The 18,431-nt window shown below is 42.0% G+C and overlaps 1 protein-coding gene across 5 annotated transcripts in view; it reads left to right on the top strand.

The window, feature by feature from the left end:
* Window positions 1-18,431, top strand: part of MCC (MCC regulator of Wnt signaling pathway) — a 320,734-nt gene that overhangs the window by 293,512 nt on the left and 8,791 nt on the right. For all 5 annotated transcript variants that reach the window (XM_084833886.1, XM_084833884.1, XM_084833883.1 and 2 more), the window contains 4 exons: window positions 2,586-2,820; window positions 3,124-3,330; window positions 5,028-5,125; window positions 18,063-18,185. In XM_084833886.1, coding sequence (XP_084690012.1) covers window positions 2,586-2,820; window positions 3,124-3,330; window positions 5,028-5,125; window positions 18,063-18,185 — 663 coding nt within the window. The remainder of the gene's footprint in view (window positions 1-2,585; window positions 2,821-3,123; window positions 3,331-5,027; window positions 5,126-18,062; window positions 18,186-18,431) is intronic.

Genomic DNA, 18,431 nt, shown 5'->3' with positions numbered 1-18,431 from the left:
AGCCCTTGAGTGTGGGTTATTGTGTTGTCTGAAGCCAGTCAGTGTCTGAATTCACACATCAGGTTACACCCTCAAATTAGCGTCATCTGGACATGAATGAGGCAGGGAAATAACACAGTAAAAGCCTCATCTTGAAGCATCTTCTGTCCTCTCTAACCCAAAGTTCAATCTTGATTGACTACTGCCTTCTGTAAGACCCAGGTTGTGCTTCATGGCAGTAATTCCTGGGTTGTTTAACCCAGGAATTTCCAGGGACGAGGAGAGTTTGCAAGCCACACACAAGCCATTTCCGATTTCTGATGTTCCAGCAACAAGCCATGGGCAATTGTTTGGTTAACTGCAGGTTGTTTAACCTGTAAACAAGCCCAGACTTTCTGGGCGTGGATGTCACGAAACAAATTGCCATCATGAGATGCGAACTGGCTCTAGGAGTCTATGATGCCTATGGGGAGGATTGGTAACTAACTTCTGGTCATGCAGTAGCCACTGGAAAAACCTAGTACTTTGTATTTAGAACATTTTTATGCTGACCACCAGAATGAAATCTAAAGGAGCACCATTAAGCCTAAATGATTTCATGAGCCTATAGAAAGGTTTTGAAAGCTTGGGTATTCATATGTAGGGGTTTGTGTTCCGATATTTTCACACACACACATCCAAAGTAAAACACAATTAAGTTTTGTTCATAGAGAACTTTGACATCCCTTTGAAGGGAAAGGAATAATGGAGGCTTTATTGAATTCTGTACATTTTTAAAAGGGAGGTAGTTTAACTCTGCACTGATTTTACTGCAAAGGGAATTTAACAATAAAAGCAGTAAAATGATTTGTTTGCTGCTTCTTTACATGGCGCCTGGTATTCCTCAGAGAGAGAAGGGACCAGTTGAAATTAGTAAAAAGCTGCAATTTAAAACCATGTAATGTGATATTTCATGGAAAGGAGTAGCTGAGGGAAACCTTTGTATCCCAGCCAGTTCTGTATGTTTCTCTTGGGCTGCAGCATGCTTGGAAGCCTCTACAAGATCAACAGGCAGCTTATCTGATGCACTTCTTTAAAATCTAAGATAGTCTTGAGCTTAACGGTTGGACAAGAAAGGAAAGGGAGAACCCAGGGCTTTTCATAGGGCCTGGTTACATCCTTTGTCTAAAGAACAAGCCATGTTAAACATGGCTATAGAAACTCTGCACTGGTTGTGTGCTTTCTTTTCCCACTCCCTTTGTAAAAAAAAAAAGATAGGAAAATATTGCTACCCAGTGCAGAAAGTGATTTATTCCCCTGCTGATAACTGAGATCATCCAGCATTCCAGACAGGCACAGCTAATGGATGACTTAACCCTCACCCAGCAGCTGATTACAGGTCCTCAGGAGACAGCAGGCAGCTTTGTCTCTGTGCGAGGTTGTAGAAAATGCAGAGTTGTTTCTATCCCTTTTTAGTGGTGTTGTAATTATGCTCAAGAGTGGAATGTTATGGAATGGGTAGCAGCATTGCAATTAACCTCTACAAATCTTTCTTCTTTGGAAGACTGGTATAGCAGACAGACAGAAATGAAGTCAGTTTCTAGACTTATTTAGGAACGATATTTTTATTTATTAATTTATTTAGTAAAAATAAAAAACCCTCCTTGTGTATGAAGCAGGATAAAATTAATTTGGTATCTCTCTTCCTCCCTCCCTGCCCCCCTAATTTGTAGGCTATGGAAAGGAATGTTGCATAAAAACAGGAGATGAATTTTCCATTAGCTAGTTAAGTTCTGATTAGAAGCTGCTAAGGTTTGGTGGACACAGTAGAAGGGTTGATTTCTAAACAAGGGCCACGACTTGAAGCCTGTGATCAAGCCATATCCGCTTGTCTGTAAGCCCTGCCGCCTAATCCACATTCTGCAGGAAGACTGCGTGGCTCAGTAGTGATGGAAGGGTAATTCACTATATGTGCAGAGGTACTTTTGTCTTTTTATGAATAGGCCATGACACACTCTAAAAATTCCACATATGCCTACCAGCCCAAAACACTTAGGGACACCTGGTTGAGAACGTAAGAGTGGTGTGAGGTAGTAAACTGTTGCTTCCTCCCTCTGCCATGGGTGATATAGGGAGCTACCTTACAGCCCAGTATTATCTAATCTGCCTGGCAGTGGCTCTCCAAAGTCTCGATATCTCCAAAAAAGATACATTTCCCATCACTTCTTTAGGACATCATGTCTTAAAACATTTTTACTGATAACAAAGGGGACTTTTCTAGATGTGCCCTTTGTCTAGCTTCCAGACACAGGGCTCCTAGCACTACCAGTTGGAAGGCATTGTGCAGCTATTCCATCTTTTTTCCTTAACTGATTTTCTATGTAAGGAAGAAAACAAACAGAGCTAGTGGTGGGAAAAGGTGGGTGGGGAGACAATGCCATCTGGACCCCTTTAGAATTCCATAGATGAAGTAGGATGACTGTGTGATAAAAGCCTCATCTGTAAGCATCTTTTGTGCTTGAGAAGTTGTGTTTTTCTCTCTTTCTTTTACTTTTCATGCACAAGGAGACAAGTAACTCTATTTGGATACATCATTCCCTAAATATTCTTTCTCCTCTTCTCTTAAGTACTACTAGCTCAACAGCAAGTAGTTGTGACACTGAGTTCACAAAGGAGGACGAACAAAGACTGAAGGACTACATTCAGCAGCTGAAGAACGACAGGGCAGCCGTTAAGCTGACCATGTTGGAGCTGGAGAGCATCCATATTGATCCCCTCAGTTATGATGTCAAGCCTCGTGGAGACAGCCAAAGGCTAGATTTAGAAAATGCTGTTCTCATGCAGGAACTCATGGCAATGAAGGTATTCCGTTTAGTGACTTACAAGCTAAAGCATTTTGGGCTTCTAGTTTTAAAATGTGCTTCTACTATCTTAAAAGCATTTCATTTTTAACTTACAAGCCCCTTTTTTAAAAACCTGCCCCAAAAGACATGGAATAGTCCCTTAAAAGCAAGAGGGCCCAAAGTATAAAATTCCAATGTGCTTTTTTTCTGGTAGCTAAATACTAGGGAGCCAGCATTATTGGCCACTGTGTGAATCCACATTATGCAGAATTCTGTGAAGTAACAGACTAGCATGATCTCTTGTGCCTCTTCCCCTCACCAGGAGGAAATGGCGGAGCTGAAGGCACAGTTGTATTTACTAGAAAAAGAGAAGAAAGCCCTAGAGCTGAAGCTTAGCAGCCGAGAAGCTCAAGAACAAGCGTATCTGGTCCACATTGAGCACCTGAAGTCAGAAGTGGAAGAGCAAAAGGAGCAGAGAATGAGATCCCTCAGCTCAGCTAGCAGCAGCAGCAAAGACAAGTCAAGTAAGGTGAGGTGCAGTCATAGGTCTTCAGATGATAGCTAATTAAGACCTTCTTGTTCAGAAGTGATGTTGTTCTGAATACCAAATGCTGGGCGGGGACCATCTCAGGTGGGGTGGAGTGAGGGGGGCTGTTGCCTTCATGCCCTTCTCATGGGCTTCCCAGAGGTATCTGACTGGCTACTGCTGGAAACAGGACACTAGCCTAAATGGACACCTGGTCTGATCCAGCAGAGCACTTCTTACATTTTGTTTGACCGACACATCCGTTTATTTAGTGCCAACTACTGCTGCCTGCTAACTTTATCCTGAATTTATTGAAGGAATGAAATGTTGACAGGAAAGGAGGGAGGGAGATTTCATCAGCCTGTAAATGAACTGACCTTCCTTGGGATTTATTTCATTGTATTTACAGACAAGGGAGGGTAACAGTTGAATTAAATTTCTCTGCTCACCTGTGCCCTCTAGTGGCCTCTATTAAGGGAAATATGTCAAGAACATTTGAGGAATAATTGACCTTGGAACACAATGGCCTCTTATGGGGGATTTTGTGAGACATTCCAGAATCCTTGCAAACAAGCTGATACTCCCGTGGCACAGGGATCTGCTGCTGAAGCCAGCCAGGAACTCATGGGGGCATTACAAAGATAGATCTCCCCATGAGCCAGGCAGTGGGAGTTACTTCATTTCACTGACAAGTCCCAGAGTGTGAAGGCAGTTTGGGCCTGCCTTAAGCTATAGGGAATTGTCAGTAAAATGTGAATATTGTTGTTAGCATCCAAAGCTGAAAACCACGTAAATATGACCATAGCAGCCTTCCAAGCTGCAAATGAAAAAGACCTAAAAGCCTGTTGAGAAGAGGGTGGCAGCATAAGAAAGGCAGTCTAAACACAGACTACTGTTTGCTGGGGCTGTAATGAGAAAGTAGGATTCTGGAAGCTGGTGTGCTATCAGATTTTGTATATTTGCCTCTATGTGTGGTAGGAAGTACCATATGTAGTAAAGGGAAGGGGAGAGGGAGAAACAAGTCCCCCAAACAGCTGAAAAATTAACATCCTAATATTATATAGTTTTTAAAGCCATTTTGAATGCACAGTGGCTTCTTGAAATAAGAAAGTTTATATATGAATAATCTTGAACAGTTGGGGGGGGGGGCATCTATCAGGCAAGCCAAAGGTTTCACCAAGGGCAGAGATCACTAAGGTGTGCCAAAAAATAGGGAGGGAATTCACCCCTACTCCCACCAGCACCCCAAATAACTAAGCGAGCACCGCAGCCTAAGGGTCCTTTCTGTATTGCTAGAGTGGACGCTTCTGCAAAGATGCATCCTCTCACCAAAGCAACCATCCTACCCAGGGGGCCCGTTGGAAGGCACTTCCTCCATCCCAACCCAAAGCTAGTGGTGGCAACAAGGAAGAAAATGTGGTGCAGAGGAGGGGATTGCAATAGATAGAGGGAGAAGGAGGGAGAGAAAGAGAAGCATGTGTATTGTAGGGAGTGTGAACAGGTGTGTGGTGATGTAACAGTCAAAAGGGGTAGTAAATGAATAGAGAATGGGAGAGTGCTATGTGAATGGGATGTGTGAGCAGTGTGAATGCATGGTAGTAAATGGGGGAATGATCAGCAAGAAGGCATTGCAAATAATAATGTATTTAAAACATGTCTGAATTTTTCGCAATCCCCACTTGTCTTGCTTTATTTTGCAGGAGTGCACAGATGGCACCCCTGCATCATTAACACTAGCTGAGCTGAAGCCCTACAGTGAAAGCGAACTGACTACAGAACTGGCAAATGCACTCAGGCGGTAAGCAGGATTTCCTCCGTCATGAAGGGAGAGGTGCTAATAAATCTGTAATTTAATTCTGGGCTTTAAATCAAATGCTAAGTGCACACAGTTTTGCACTTTTGGAGTTTCCTATCTATTCCTTTTCTTTTAATACTCACCAACATGGGCCCTCAGGTTTTCTCGAATATTTATAGATTGGGAGCTTAATTATTGTTACTAATTCCTATAGCACATATGAAAACCCTAAGACACAGAGTAGCTGAGTTACTGAAAGGCCACCAGGGAGACAGGTGGCAAGTTTGGGAATAGCATTCGAATCTCATTACATGTGTCATCTCAGTGAGATTAAATCCCCAGAAGGATAGGCTTCCTAGTTTGATATTAATGGTAGTATAAGAAACAAGTACGGAAAAGGAGTATATCAATCAAAGAAGTCACTGGACAAAGTTCCTCATTGTATCATCTCCACACACAAAGCTTGGAGGATTGCCCCAAATTCATGTACCGCTTTCACTGATTATTTCATTCACTCATTTTTTAAAAAAACTGAAAGGAACAGCATCTACTTATATGCTATTCAATAGTGAAAGAGCAATTTCTTTAATAGTGGATAACACAATGTTTTAGAATGTTTTAAAGCTACAAGTGTAAAAACAAGCTGCTGAAGATATAAAAATTAATTTTTAAAATTGTAAAAAATACATTGGGAGCAGGAAACCAGACAGTGGGCTGGTTCACATGGCATGACAGCCCATCATGGGTTAATTTACCCGCAGGGGTTGTTGAGTTGTGCTGGGCATCTGTGGACCTGTGTGTGCCCCACATGCCCTGGGTTGTCATGTCATGTGAATCCAGGAGGCAGGGGTAGTTTGAGGGTTAGACAACCCTCAAATAACCCTAAATCAAGCCAAGGGTTATTTTGAGGGTTGTCCCTTAAACCCTCAAACAACCCCTGCCACCTGGATTCACATGACATGACAACCCGCAGGAAGCTGGGTGCCCTTGGGTACTATGCAAAAATGGCACCCCTGGGCACCTGGCACTATGCAATAGCCACCGCAGGTAAATTAACCCATAGTGGGTTGCTGTGTCGTGTGAACCAGGTCATAGAGGCATTGCTACTGTTTGCTGGCAGTGCATCTGATAACTATATCAGACACAAGATGAAGGTATAGAGCAGATTAACAAATTTAAAAGTAACTCATTTAAAAGTAACAGGACTTGATAGCATTCACACAAGAAGTTTTAAAGAACATAAATATGAAATTGCTGAGCTATTACCTAAAATACATAATTTATCACTAAAATCAGACTGCCCTGGAACACTATCCAACCTTACATCAGTTTTTAAAAAATGGATCCAGGAAATTACAGTCCTGGCAGCCTAATGTCCTTCTCAGATAAATTGATGGAAAGTATTATCGAGGTTGGACATGTTAAAACACAGTGAAGACAGGCATAATATAACAAAAAGAGGGTTCAAAGCACATTCTTCAGCCATCCTGTGAGATCATCCAACTCTGTCTTCTGGAACTTTGTTACAAGCCCATCCATCTTGCTGTTTTGCATTCACTAATGATGCCACCTCCAGCTGGTGAAAGTTAACAGAATGGATGAAAGTGTTTTAACTTCCTCCTGCCTCACACACCCAGCAGGATGAGGGAGTGAGCAGGTAAGACTGGTGGGCTTGAATCAACTTTTGACTTGTTAGTATGTTCATCTGACAGTTCAACTGTTGAAGGCAGGCTCAAAGTGTCAGTGAATGAGCTGTGTATATTGCATCTGAATATAGAACAAATCTCCTGAAAGAGTAATGGCATGGCTTTTGCAGAGAGAAATATTTTTTCACCATCCTTCTAGAATTCTTCACAGGGACCAACAAGCATATTATGCTTGACTTTTCAGAAATCTTTTGACATTGGATTGAAAATTCAGTGTGTTTGAAAATTAAGCAGCGGTTCTAATAATTCCATAAAATCTATTGCACATGCACATTTTGATTACTGTATGCAGTTCTGGTCACCTGGTTTTAAGAATAATAGTGTAGACCTGGAGGAAGTACAGCACAAAAAAACCCCAAATCACTGGGGAGTTGGAGCATAAAACGTTTGTGCTCTGATATAGTGACAGAAGGAGTATAATAAAGTTGTATACAATTATGAACTGTGTCTAGATAATGCAGAATTTTTTGCTCTCTTACAACACTAGGTTTAGGACAAATAAAATGGAGTATTTCATTATATGTATATAATTTGTAATTAATTTAAGAGTTTCTTTGCCAGAAGATGCCATGACAACCACTAGTTTAAAAGGCTCCGAAAAAGGGATAACATGAATTCATGGAGGAATTAGGTTTATCAATGGCTGCTATGTATGATAATTAAAAATTAAGCCACCTCATTCAGAATCATTATACCTCTGATTATCAGATGCTGGGACAAACAGATGTGTCTGTGTCTGTCATGGCTTGAGAGACAGGGGCCTTTGGCCTGCTACTTTGGAAGACTGTGTGCTGCACAAGCCAGGACTTTGATCTGCCCTGGCAAGACCGTTCTTAAGTTATTACTTTTGAAATGTCATCAGAGTGTAAGATGCCTTTCTACACCACTTGATGCAGATACAAAAGAACTATTCAGTAAACCTTCAGCAATAAGTGGGAGTTCGACAAATTTGAGGGAACACTTTTCATCTGTTTTGAATTTATCCATTATGACTGCGTCAAATTGAAATTGTGGGGCTTTGAGTTTGTTCTTAATCATGTGGTTATGCAAATTTAAGTATGGACTTTAAATAGTGCTCTGGAAAAGCAGTGCGTTCACAGTTTACTGCATCTCCTGCATGTAAGAGAAATCATCCCAGATTGCTAAAGCATCACTGAAGAACACACAGACAACTCTGCAGGAGTTAGTGTACAACTGAATCTGTTTTGAGCCAATTCATGTTGGAAGGTAAATATCAGGCACAATTAAAAATCTTGTTGAGGGTGACATTTGAAGAGATTATTTCTCCATACTTTCACACCATCTATATATTTGCATGTGCAGTTATTCCTTGACCAGTGCATATGTTGCTTTTAGTAGCAAAAATAGTAAACTGGATTCCAAGGTGGTCTTTCGCTTGTATCTGTGTGGGGACATTTAACCAACTTTGTCACAATAGTCCTGGTATTTAACCTGCTTTGGATCCTTCTGTGGGACTAAGCTAGCAGTACTTCAGTTTAACTGGGTTTGTGAATTGGGGCTTGGTCTGTAGTATACTTAAGGCAACATTTACAGCATAATCATGTGCTTGTTTACTCAGAAGTAAGTCCTACCATCTTCAGTGGGGCTTACTCTCAGGTTAATCTCCATAGGGTAGCAGCCTAAATAGATCAAAGGTAATTACAATGGCATTCCTCTTAAGTACTTCTTTGTTCTACAACCCCCAGTTGCTGTTAGCAGACATTTAGTTTGATCAGTGTAGTAAACAAAAAATGGTCTTGTTTGCCATCGTCATGGGGAAGACCTTAAACCACAGACAAGGGAGCCAGGACATTCTGAAGACACCTCCCTTGGTGCCTGCCAGGTTCCCCACCCCCTCCTCATTTAAAAAGTTAGATTGTTTTCATTAACATTTTAGCTGGGTAGCTGGCATGCTGCAAAGTGAAACAGTGCCATTTTTATTTCCAAGAAAACAAAGTGGTGGGAGCTGCAGCCCTACACTTGGTTTTGAAGTGACCTAGAAGCAAGGGGAGGGTGTGGAGTGATTTGCGGGGGGTGGGGGTAGTCTCTTTGTGTGTTCGTGGTTCCCTGAGCATCCCCAGTTTGCTTTCTGTGAAATGGGTATTCTGTTGTGCCTTGGAGGAGTAAATATGTGATTTGGCATTTGGGCCGCAGATTCATCCCCTTTGTTGTGTTTAGTTTCTTGGCCAAGTTACTTGTCTGTGAGCCTCATCATTTGCCTTCTGTGAAATGGGTATTAGAGGAGAAAACATTGGGTTCAAATAAGCGTTTTTGTGTTTTGGAGCTCAGTCCTCCCCCAGGCTTTGTACTTGCGTTTCTTGAGCAAGTTACCTTTTCTTTTAGCTCACTAATTTTCCTCTTGGGAAATGGGTGTATTGTGATAGCACCCACAACACTCTATCAAAATTTCAAAGGTGCCCACCAGCCCCAAAAGGTTGGGAATCATGTTCTATGGAAGCTTTTTGTTTGATGCTCTTTCATGAAAAAGAAAAATGCTAGTTAGAAAGACAGATCCTATTTCATTTGCCAGTTCACTTTCCTTTATGAAGTTAATCAGTGCTACTGAGTTTCTCGTATTGTAGGCTGAAGATCGTTGGTAACCTAGTTTTGTGTTCTGCTTGACCGCACACTCTAAGAAAATATTTTAGCCAGATATTCACTAGAATTAGATTATTTCCTCTAATATGTCTTTTATTATAAATCACCCCTTCTCCCACGCTTCTTATAAAGTGTAAGAATTAACAAATGATACTTTTCTGCCTAAGCTGAAGTAAGCTATGTGTATTGTGTAGTAATATGATGGCATGACCATTTCTTGTGGTAGAAAAAATGCTTGTGTGTGTGTATATATTACATTCAAGTAAGTGTGCTTTCCTATGTGAAAAATACTTGTGTAAAAAAAATACTGTTTGAAGGCGACTTCAGCTCTTGAATGAATACACAGGCTTTTTTTATGTGTTTTCTTTGTCAACCATAGATGGTGACTATGTTTTTTGCCTGCCCAATAAGAAAAAGTGATCTAGGCAGATTACATGACTTCCCCATTTTTCCTTTTGAACTTCGTTCTTAATAAATTCACCCATAGGTCAGGAGCACTTACTCCACAGGGAAGAGGAAATGAGAGAAATGTCCTGTAGGGAACAGTCATGCACCGGCAGAGCAGAGGATAAGATGACCTACTAGAGGTTTTGTGGGGGCAGGGGGTTGTCTCAGATTTCTAGGATTTTATTAAAAATGGATGAGAACAAGGGAGGGATTTAAATTCTTTGTTACGCCCTTGAAACAGATAAGACTAAGAGAGAGTGCTATCCTCTCACTATCCACAATGTGTGTGTGTCATGTCTAAACTTATTTTTAATGCATTTAATGCTATCAGTGACGACTGAGTTTAGTAACAGAGAATACAAAGGTTTACAACTGGCTTCAACTCTCCAGTTCAAATCTAGAACAGATCAAAACCATTGGAACCACTTGAGGATTGTTTGGGGGCTTGCAAAAGAAGCTTAACTCCCTCTAGAAGAGTATCTGGGTTGCTGAAGCTTCTGTTCTGTTCAGCCAATGCAATCTTGCGACAGCCTCAGCAGGGAGTGCAAAGTGGAATGGAAACTTGTCTTCTTTACCAGACATTCAACAGAGTAGGAAGCAGTACAGATCAATGATTTCTAATCTTGTGAAATCCTGACTCTGAAATTATTAGTTTTTCTGCTTTTGGTTTACATTACTTATACAAATACCTCTCTCATTTGTACAAACAGTCTTGGGGACTTTAGACTACTATCTTTATTTTGCCAGTAAGGAAAACAATAACATTGACTCACTTAAAGTGAACCAATGAGTTGTAGATTAGCAATGTGGTGCAGTGACTAGAGGACTGTCCTTAGACGTTGGAAAATCCAGGTTCAGAGCCCCACTCAGCCATGGACCTCTGTGAGTAACCTTGGACAACTCACACACACTCAGTTCAGCCTACTTCACAGGGATGTTGTGATGCTAAAACTACTCTGATCTCCTATGAGAAAGGTGGAATACAAATGTAACCAATAAAAAAAATAAGTCTAGTACTGCACTGGACCACACTATTGGACCACACTGGCTTGCTATTAGATTTTATTTTGGTCAGAGATTGCTTTCAGTTTCAGATCTGTCAGGCTGGGCCTTTTCCTTCTCAGCAGACTATGCTTCTTGGGTGGGGGTAGTTTTTGATGTGTTGTTCCAGTGCATTTTGTGAGGCTTGCAAAGTCTGGCCTAGGCTGTTGAATCTCCTCTATCAGAAAGGCCATTATAATTTTTGAATTTCAGAACAAAAATCCTTTACATGTGCTTCCTTCAAAAATATACATGTTTCCTGAGTTCCTGTTTGGCTATCTTCGTGAAAATTAGAAAACTTAAATATAAGGATCTACAAAGCAAACTTCTGTTTAAATGTTTATTTATTACATTTCTGCATATGCTTCAGTGATGGCCTTGTCACTTGCTTTGGAATTCTTAACTTGAGCCTTTTTGGATACTAGAAATGCTTGAACAGAAGAGGAGGCAAAAACAAAATGAAATGCTGCACTGTTCTGTACCATGAACATTCCACCAAACATACAATACCAATTAAAAAGTGACAGCAAAATGGTCCATTCTATTGCATTGCAATACTTTGCACCCAGATGCCAAACTAAATTGTGTATTAAAGCAAATCCATTGCTCCTCCCAAAGCATTGTGTTCACAGCTTCTTGCCAGCATTTATTCCACACTTAGCTCTTTCCATGACCTAATTACCATGTACATTAAGCAGTGGGGGCCCCAGGGGCTGTGCTACAGTTCAGCGCCAAGTCCTGAGACAGATTGTAACAAAGGCTGTAGAAAACTTCCGATAATGATGTATGTAGCCAATTGCAGAATCCAGGGATTCCTGCCTTTTCGTTAATCCCAACTTTCCCCAACCTCTTCTTAGCTGGAGCAGGTTCTTAGCCCATTGAAGGGTTTGGGTGCATGAAGCCTGTCTGTGGAAATACCCATATCCCAAGAGAAGCTGCAGAGGAGAGCATATGCAAAATTACAAAATCGCACAAGCAGTTCCAGTATTTGTTAAAATGTGAAATACTGCCCTGCGTTAGAGAGGCTGTGCTATTTTGTAATAAATACTGGAATTGCCCTTGTTCTTATTTGTGGTCTCTGTTAATCATGTGTATGGGTTCTGCACCTTCATCAGAACTTTCTAGAGGTAAGATTTTTGGGCAGGAAGCCCACCACACCACCTCCTGCACGTGCCTAGAGGGCGGTGCTCCCACCTTGCCCTTAGTTTCTCTGCACTTGCCGCAGCTGCAGCATCATCGAGCGCTTTTGTATGCTAAATCACTATTTCTTTCTGTGTTTGAGATAAGTCTTCTCCATTTTGTTCTTCTTACCTATCTTCTTATTTTGTGTTGCTTTTTTACTCCTTCAAACAGTTTAGCGTTTTCTTTCCTTTCTGCATGGTACCACCTCTGTGGGCCTCTTCAACAGGCTACGGCCTTTTAGGTCCCTTTCTGACAGTAAACTACCACCAACAGACAGCCACAATCTCTGCCTGTTCTGTTTGGGGAAAGGGCATGTGGTAGAGTTGTTTACACATTGCCAAGGATTTAATAAACAAGCATGGTGTAACTGCTCTTCCTGCCTTCACACAGTGCTGTGTGTGCACCCTACAATTGGTGGAACCAGTAAGGCAGCTGGGATCGTGCACAAAGCCATCCCCCACAGTGGCCATCCTTGTCGGCTCCACTAACCATTGGTTCCGACTGTTACCACAATACCAATAGGGGTAGCCCTAGGGACCTGCCACTAGGGACCCGCCAACACCGGATCACCCCATCCCAAAAGGACCAAGTCTAAGTATCCCCTCAACTACCAAGCCTGAAAAAAGAACAAGCCGAAACTGATAAACTGGGATACATGGTCACCAACATCCATGCCCTCTCCTGGTTTGCAGGATGATGTGGCCATCTCCCAGCAGGAACCTTTTCTGCCGCCACCTCCTCTGCCGATGCAGAATCCTCCATGGGTTTCCCCAGTACCCCTGAACAAGGCCGGTATTGGTGGCTGTACTTCAGAAAGGGAAATAAGAAACTCTTCTCCTCCCCATCACTCTTGGACAACTACATTGTACAGAGGTCTGTGCACTCTCTCTCTGGTACAGTCGTTCAGAAGGGACTCACTCGACTCCTACTACTCGAGACATTCCGACCATTTCTACCTGGGCAGAAAAGACTGGGGCTTGTCCTGGCTAGAACCTTATAAGAGCTGACTCTCACTCTCCATCCCATTCTTGAGACAGAAGATCACCAAGGAGGGAATCTCCACTACAGCTCAGTGGTAGAGCACATGCTTTGCATGCTGAAAGTCCCTGGTTCGATCCCCAGCATCTCCAGGTAGGGCTGGAAAAATTCCTGCCTGAAACCCTGGAGAGCTGCTGCCAGTCGATGAATCAATGGTCTGACTCAGTATTAGGCAACTTCCTATGTTCCTAAGCCACTACAGAGAATGTCTGTGGTACTTTGAACCATGCCCTCCTCAGGCTTGGAACCTTGCCTGTATCCAGAAGGTGATGGTATGGGCCAGCTTCTTTATAGACACCACACTCTGTCTCAGCAACTCTAAACAAACCTCCTGTCATTTTGACCACCCTAATGTTCAAACTCCTTGAACTACCTGCTAGGACTGACCTTCATTTGCTTACCTTTAAAACAATTTTTCTTATTGCCATAACATCTGGATGTCAAGCTGGAGAACTGGGCCAGCCTCCTATCTGATCCAACCCTTCTTATACTGTTCTTCATAGAGACAAAGCAGTGCTCAGACTGGATCCTACCTTTCTACCAAGGGTATTTTTGTCCTTTCATCTGAACCAGGAGATTGTTCATTTTGGTTTTTCCCCTGATCTGGCTACACCATTGGAAACCTCCCTTCATACCTTAGATGAAGAGCACTAGCTTTTTACCTACATTGGTCTGCTTCCTTTCGGAAAACCCAGAAACACTTTGTCAGCTACAGGGGTAAAAATAAGGTCCCCTAGGTCTCTACGAAATGACTCTCTGTTTGCGTTTCCAACATGGTTAAATGTCATTATGCCCTGGCTAGGCTTCTGCTACAATGTTCAGTTTAGGGCCACTCCACCTTTGGTATAGGCCCACTCTTTTCAAGAGGTGTTTTTCTCTTCACAAGTTATGCAGGGCTGCTACCTGGTCCCAGCCAACATTTCTCCAGCACTACGGCCTTGATGTATGAGCAAGGAAGGATGCCTCCTTTGGAAGGGCAGTGCTTTTATCTGTACTAACCTGACCACCTGCTCCCTCCTCCATTATTAAGTCAGCTGGCTAATCACCATATATGTGATGCACAGAGACCACGAAGAAGGGCAGGTTACTTACCTGTAATGTAGTTCTTCAAGTGGTCATCTGTGCAGTCATACAACCCACCCTCCTACCCCACTACAGGTGTGCTGGTATTTATTACACTATACTCTCAGCTGGGGTTGTCAGTGCAACACCATCAGAGAAGCTGAAGGTAAAGGCAGAAGGGCCACCCACCAGGCACGCATGGGAACAGGAGTGGCAAGCTTCCTGCCTAAAAATCTTAGCTCTAGAAAGTTCCAGTGAAGGCTTTGTACCGATGACCACTTGAAGAACTACAGTTACAGGTAAGCAACCTGTCCTTTTCTGGTTTTGGCAAATATCTGTGTGTATTATTGGATACTAAATTTGTCAGTCTTTTATTTGGGAGACTGCTGTGGGGAAAACCAGTTAGACTTCAGAGAAGAATTTTGCAAATTGCTTTGTAGTATCATCAGGTTGCTTGACTTATGGTTGCTTGGATATGAGGAAAGGTGGACAGTGAATAAGAGAATAAACCACCATATTTTGGTGCCCAATCCATGTACTACTGCTGAAATGAACACCTGTTTCCATGCTTTTTTCCAGTGCATGCTTTTTTCCTACATGGAGATGCTTTCACTGAAGGAAAATTGTGACGCAAACCAGTGAATGACAATGAGTCAGATCTGTGAATTTTACAGAACATACTTCTAAAATAAGAGAATATTTGAAAAATCCCATTCTTGATAATTGACTGGAAGCTTATTTCTACAGATATTAAGAAATGTATCACTAATTTTATCCTTGATGGGCAAGGCTGGTGGTATTCAGCTGGCCAGGGATCATCAGGGGCCCTAAGCCCTTTGGCTAGTATCAGATTGACAAGTTCTGCAAAACTCTGGGCTGCCTATCAGAAGCAGAAATGGTAACTGACCAGCCCTTCCATTTCAAGCAAGAAAATGAAACTTGAAGCTGCTTCACAAGGTTCTTTTTTCAAACCAGAGATTATTTTGCTTGTAAAAGTGCACGCTTTGTATAATTTGAGTGGCAGCTCAAGTCTCTTTGGAAGGGAGAGGGGCTGCCTGTATATGAACCGGAATGCCAATTTATGTATCCATTTCACATCACAGAAGGACGCTTGTAATGCCTTTCAGATATTGTAGAGCACGTGGTTTTTCCAACCTGGAAGTGTTGATTTCCCTGTTGGAAAGGTTAACATGTTAATCTGTCCCTACCAGCACAGGCTATATAAAAGTTAATCTCTGGGTAAAGTGTTAAAATTAGTAAATGTACAACTTACAACACTTTGGTCCAAGGGGAAGAAAACACATTTTTGTGGACATGCCAAATATCCTGAACAGGCTTCTTAAATCATCTGATACCTATACCACGACAAGTGTTCTGACTTAGCTATTATATTGGCTGCAATGTGTAAATAATAGAGTTTTTCTTTTTTAGACTCATAAATTACATGAGGCTACCATTAACAAAAGTGTGTTCCTCATATTGATGATTATGTAACAGTTCTGTAAATATCGGTATTTGTTCGTAAATGTTTTATGAGATTCATGTTTGCTTCTGCTTCTTTATGTTTCATTGATTTATATTGCCAGCCAGGAGAGGGAGGGAGGGTTTTAGGGGAGGGGCCCCTAGCTGAGTGGTAGAGCACATCCTTTGCATGCAAAAGGTCCCTGGTTTAATCCCTGGCAGTTCTATAAGTTCAAATGTATTGTTTGGTATAGTTTAGCAATGCATTAGTATTCATTATCACATACTATTACACAGAAGGGTTTGTAAGAGAATTCTAGCTCAACAAATTAGAAGTGGTAGTTGCAGGGGTGGGGGATGTACAACGATGTGTCGTCGTCGTCGTCCCCCAAGCTTTTATAAAGTGCAGTGTGTGTGCTGGCATTCACACAGTTTGCAGTTATTCAAGGTTTATGATTTCCTGGAAAAATAAAATGCTATATAGCAGACAGGTTACTGAATGTGTATGTGTGTTTGAACAAGAAGCTGTTATGAAAGCAAACCTCAGGTCGGTCAAGACACCACAAAACACCAAACTATGAATAACTGGCCTACTGCTGCCTTATGTGTATCTTCTAGTGCCTATTGTACAAAACAGCCCTTTAAAACTGAATGGGGCCCAGTAACAGTGTTTACAATGGATCTTGAGCATATTAGATCTTCTAGTGTATGAGAAGCCTGTTCCTTAAGATGGGTTGTTTGGGGACACAGGAAGGGCCCCTCAAGTATTATTCCCAATTTATTTGCCTGCTATATGTAGTATTAAGAAAGATAAAATTTTCTCAGGTTGCATTACTTAGGACTCTGATAAACGTCCAGGGTATTTTCATATATGACACTAAAGTCCTTCTTAGCCTATTGCCCTAATTATTCAGTATTAGCTCAGGAAGTGAGGCCCACCTCCTTAGCATACATATTTAATAAGCTGACTATTGGTGACAAAATTGTTTAAGTACATTTCTAGCATTCCATGCTTCACACGGCATGCTCCTGGTGGTTCCACATGGAGCTGTGGCCCAATTGGAGTCCACCAGGAGAAGAGCCTTTGGTGTGGTGTCCCCTTTCCTATGGAATTCTCTGCCTTTGGAGTTCAGGCAGCCACCAACATTGTGTTGCTCCGGTGCCTCCTGAAAACGTTATTTCAGGAAGGCTTCTTTGAGTGACTGGCCACAGTTTTATCAGAACTCCTGTTTCTTTTTTAAAACAGTATTTTAACACGTGTTTTTATTCTTTTATCCTATCTGCTGTCCACTGCTCCAAAACCTTTGGATGTATGCTCCAAAATCTTTGGATGTAGAGTGGTATACAAATATTGTAAATAAATAAATACCTTTAAAAAACACTTCGCTTAACTCTGCCTACTTGAAACAGCACTGTTCTGTGTTCACTCAGTGTCTCCTGGCATTGTAGAATAGTGCCACCCGCAGGCCAATGTAAGACTGCACCCTAATTAAAATATCAAAAGTGGTTCATGTTTTACAGGCAGGTAGCTGTGTCAAATTGTGCTGGCAGATGCTCTAGTTCTCAGCTCCTTGAAAGTGGCACTGGGCTCTCGGAGCCTTTCTGTAGCATCGTTGCTGGCCTTGCAGCTATTCATTGTTAGTGATCACAGTTTTCAAAAGAAAAGATAATTCTATTCCTAGCTCCCAGGCTTAGAACCATGGCCATATCCTTCATTGTGACAATCGAACCTGACTGCTTACCATGCCTTACAGAAACTGTATGAGACCCTTATTCTGAAAGGCAATTTCCAGCTTTTACAAACTTAACTGTGGGACAAACATAAGACCTAATGTTAGAACAATGAGAACTCTGTAAGGCAGAAATGTACCTTCCCATTGCAGATACATAGAGCAAACTAGACTTGTGAGTATTTGTCACACATGATATGCTTTTTCCTACAGTGGAATGAGGTGAAGGAATACCTTCATACATGGTACAACTTCACCAAAGTTATGGGGCCTGGCATCAGTGTGTTTTTCTCATCCACTGAAGCTGTCCTAAGGTGGCTTGCTAGATCCGAGAGACCTGCTTTGGTCCCAATACTCTCACTACCCAACAGCACGAAAGCTACTGCAGCACTGCTCCTTCTCATGCTACCAATTTATTCCCCTGCAACATGAGAAGACCTGGATCACACAAGAGGGGTCTGTGCTGTGGCTCCTCTACACAACGTCAACCCTTGGGCAATGGGGTTAATGCGACTGCAGAAAGTCACAGCTCTGCTATGGCTTCCATGCCACCAGAGTAACACAAGAACTCCTGCAGTTTCCCATTATTTTAATGCATTCCCTGCCACTGAAATAGATAACTTGTCCTACAACGCACATTGAGGGGTGGTAAATATTATGCTTTGTGCTTTTCAGAGAAAAGAAACTGAAAGCCAGAGTGCAGGAGCTGGTGAGTGCCTTAGAAAGACTTACAAAGAGCAGTGAAATCCGGCACCAGCAGTCTGCTGAGTTTGTTAATGACTTGAAAAGAGCAAACAGGTAAAGGGCGGCCTCAGGAAATGGCAGCATGCACCAAATTGGACCAATTTATGTTTGTCTTTTGTCATGCTTTGTTGTGAACTGCTTTGAGTGTGAGGTATACAGAAGAACAGTATACAAATAAAGTAACTATAATTCTGCTAGCATACTCTGAAGGAGACCACAGCTTTGGGTTTATGCTCAGAGAAGCACTCAAGACAGTTAAATCTCCTTTAATCTCTCCTCACTCAGAAATGCTGCATGGCC

Source organism: Heloderma suspectum, chromosome 2, assembly GCF_057233095.1.
Source record: "Heloderma suspectum isolate Gila_16-S chromosome 2, 16-S_ref, whole genome shotgun sequence".
Classification (NCBI taxonomy): domain Eukaryota; kingdom Metazoa; phylum Chordata; class Lepidosauria; order Squamata; family Helodermatidae; genus Heloderma; species Heloderma suspectum.
Note: the sequence above shows the minus strand (reverse complement) of the source record. Positions and strands in the feature narration are given on the sequence as shown.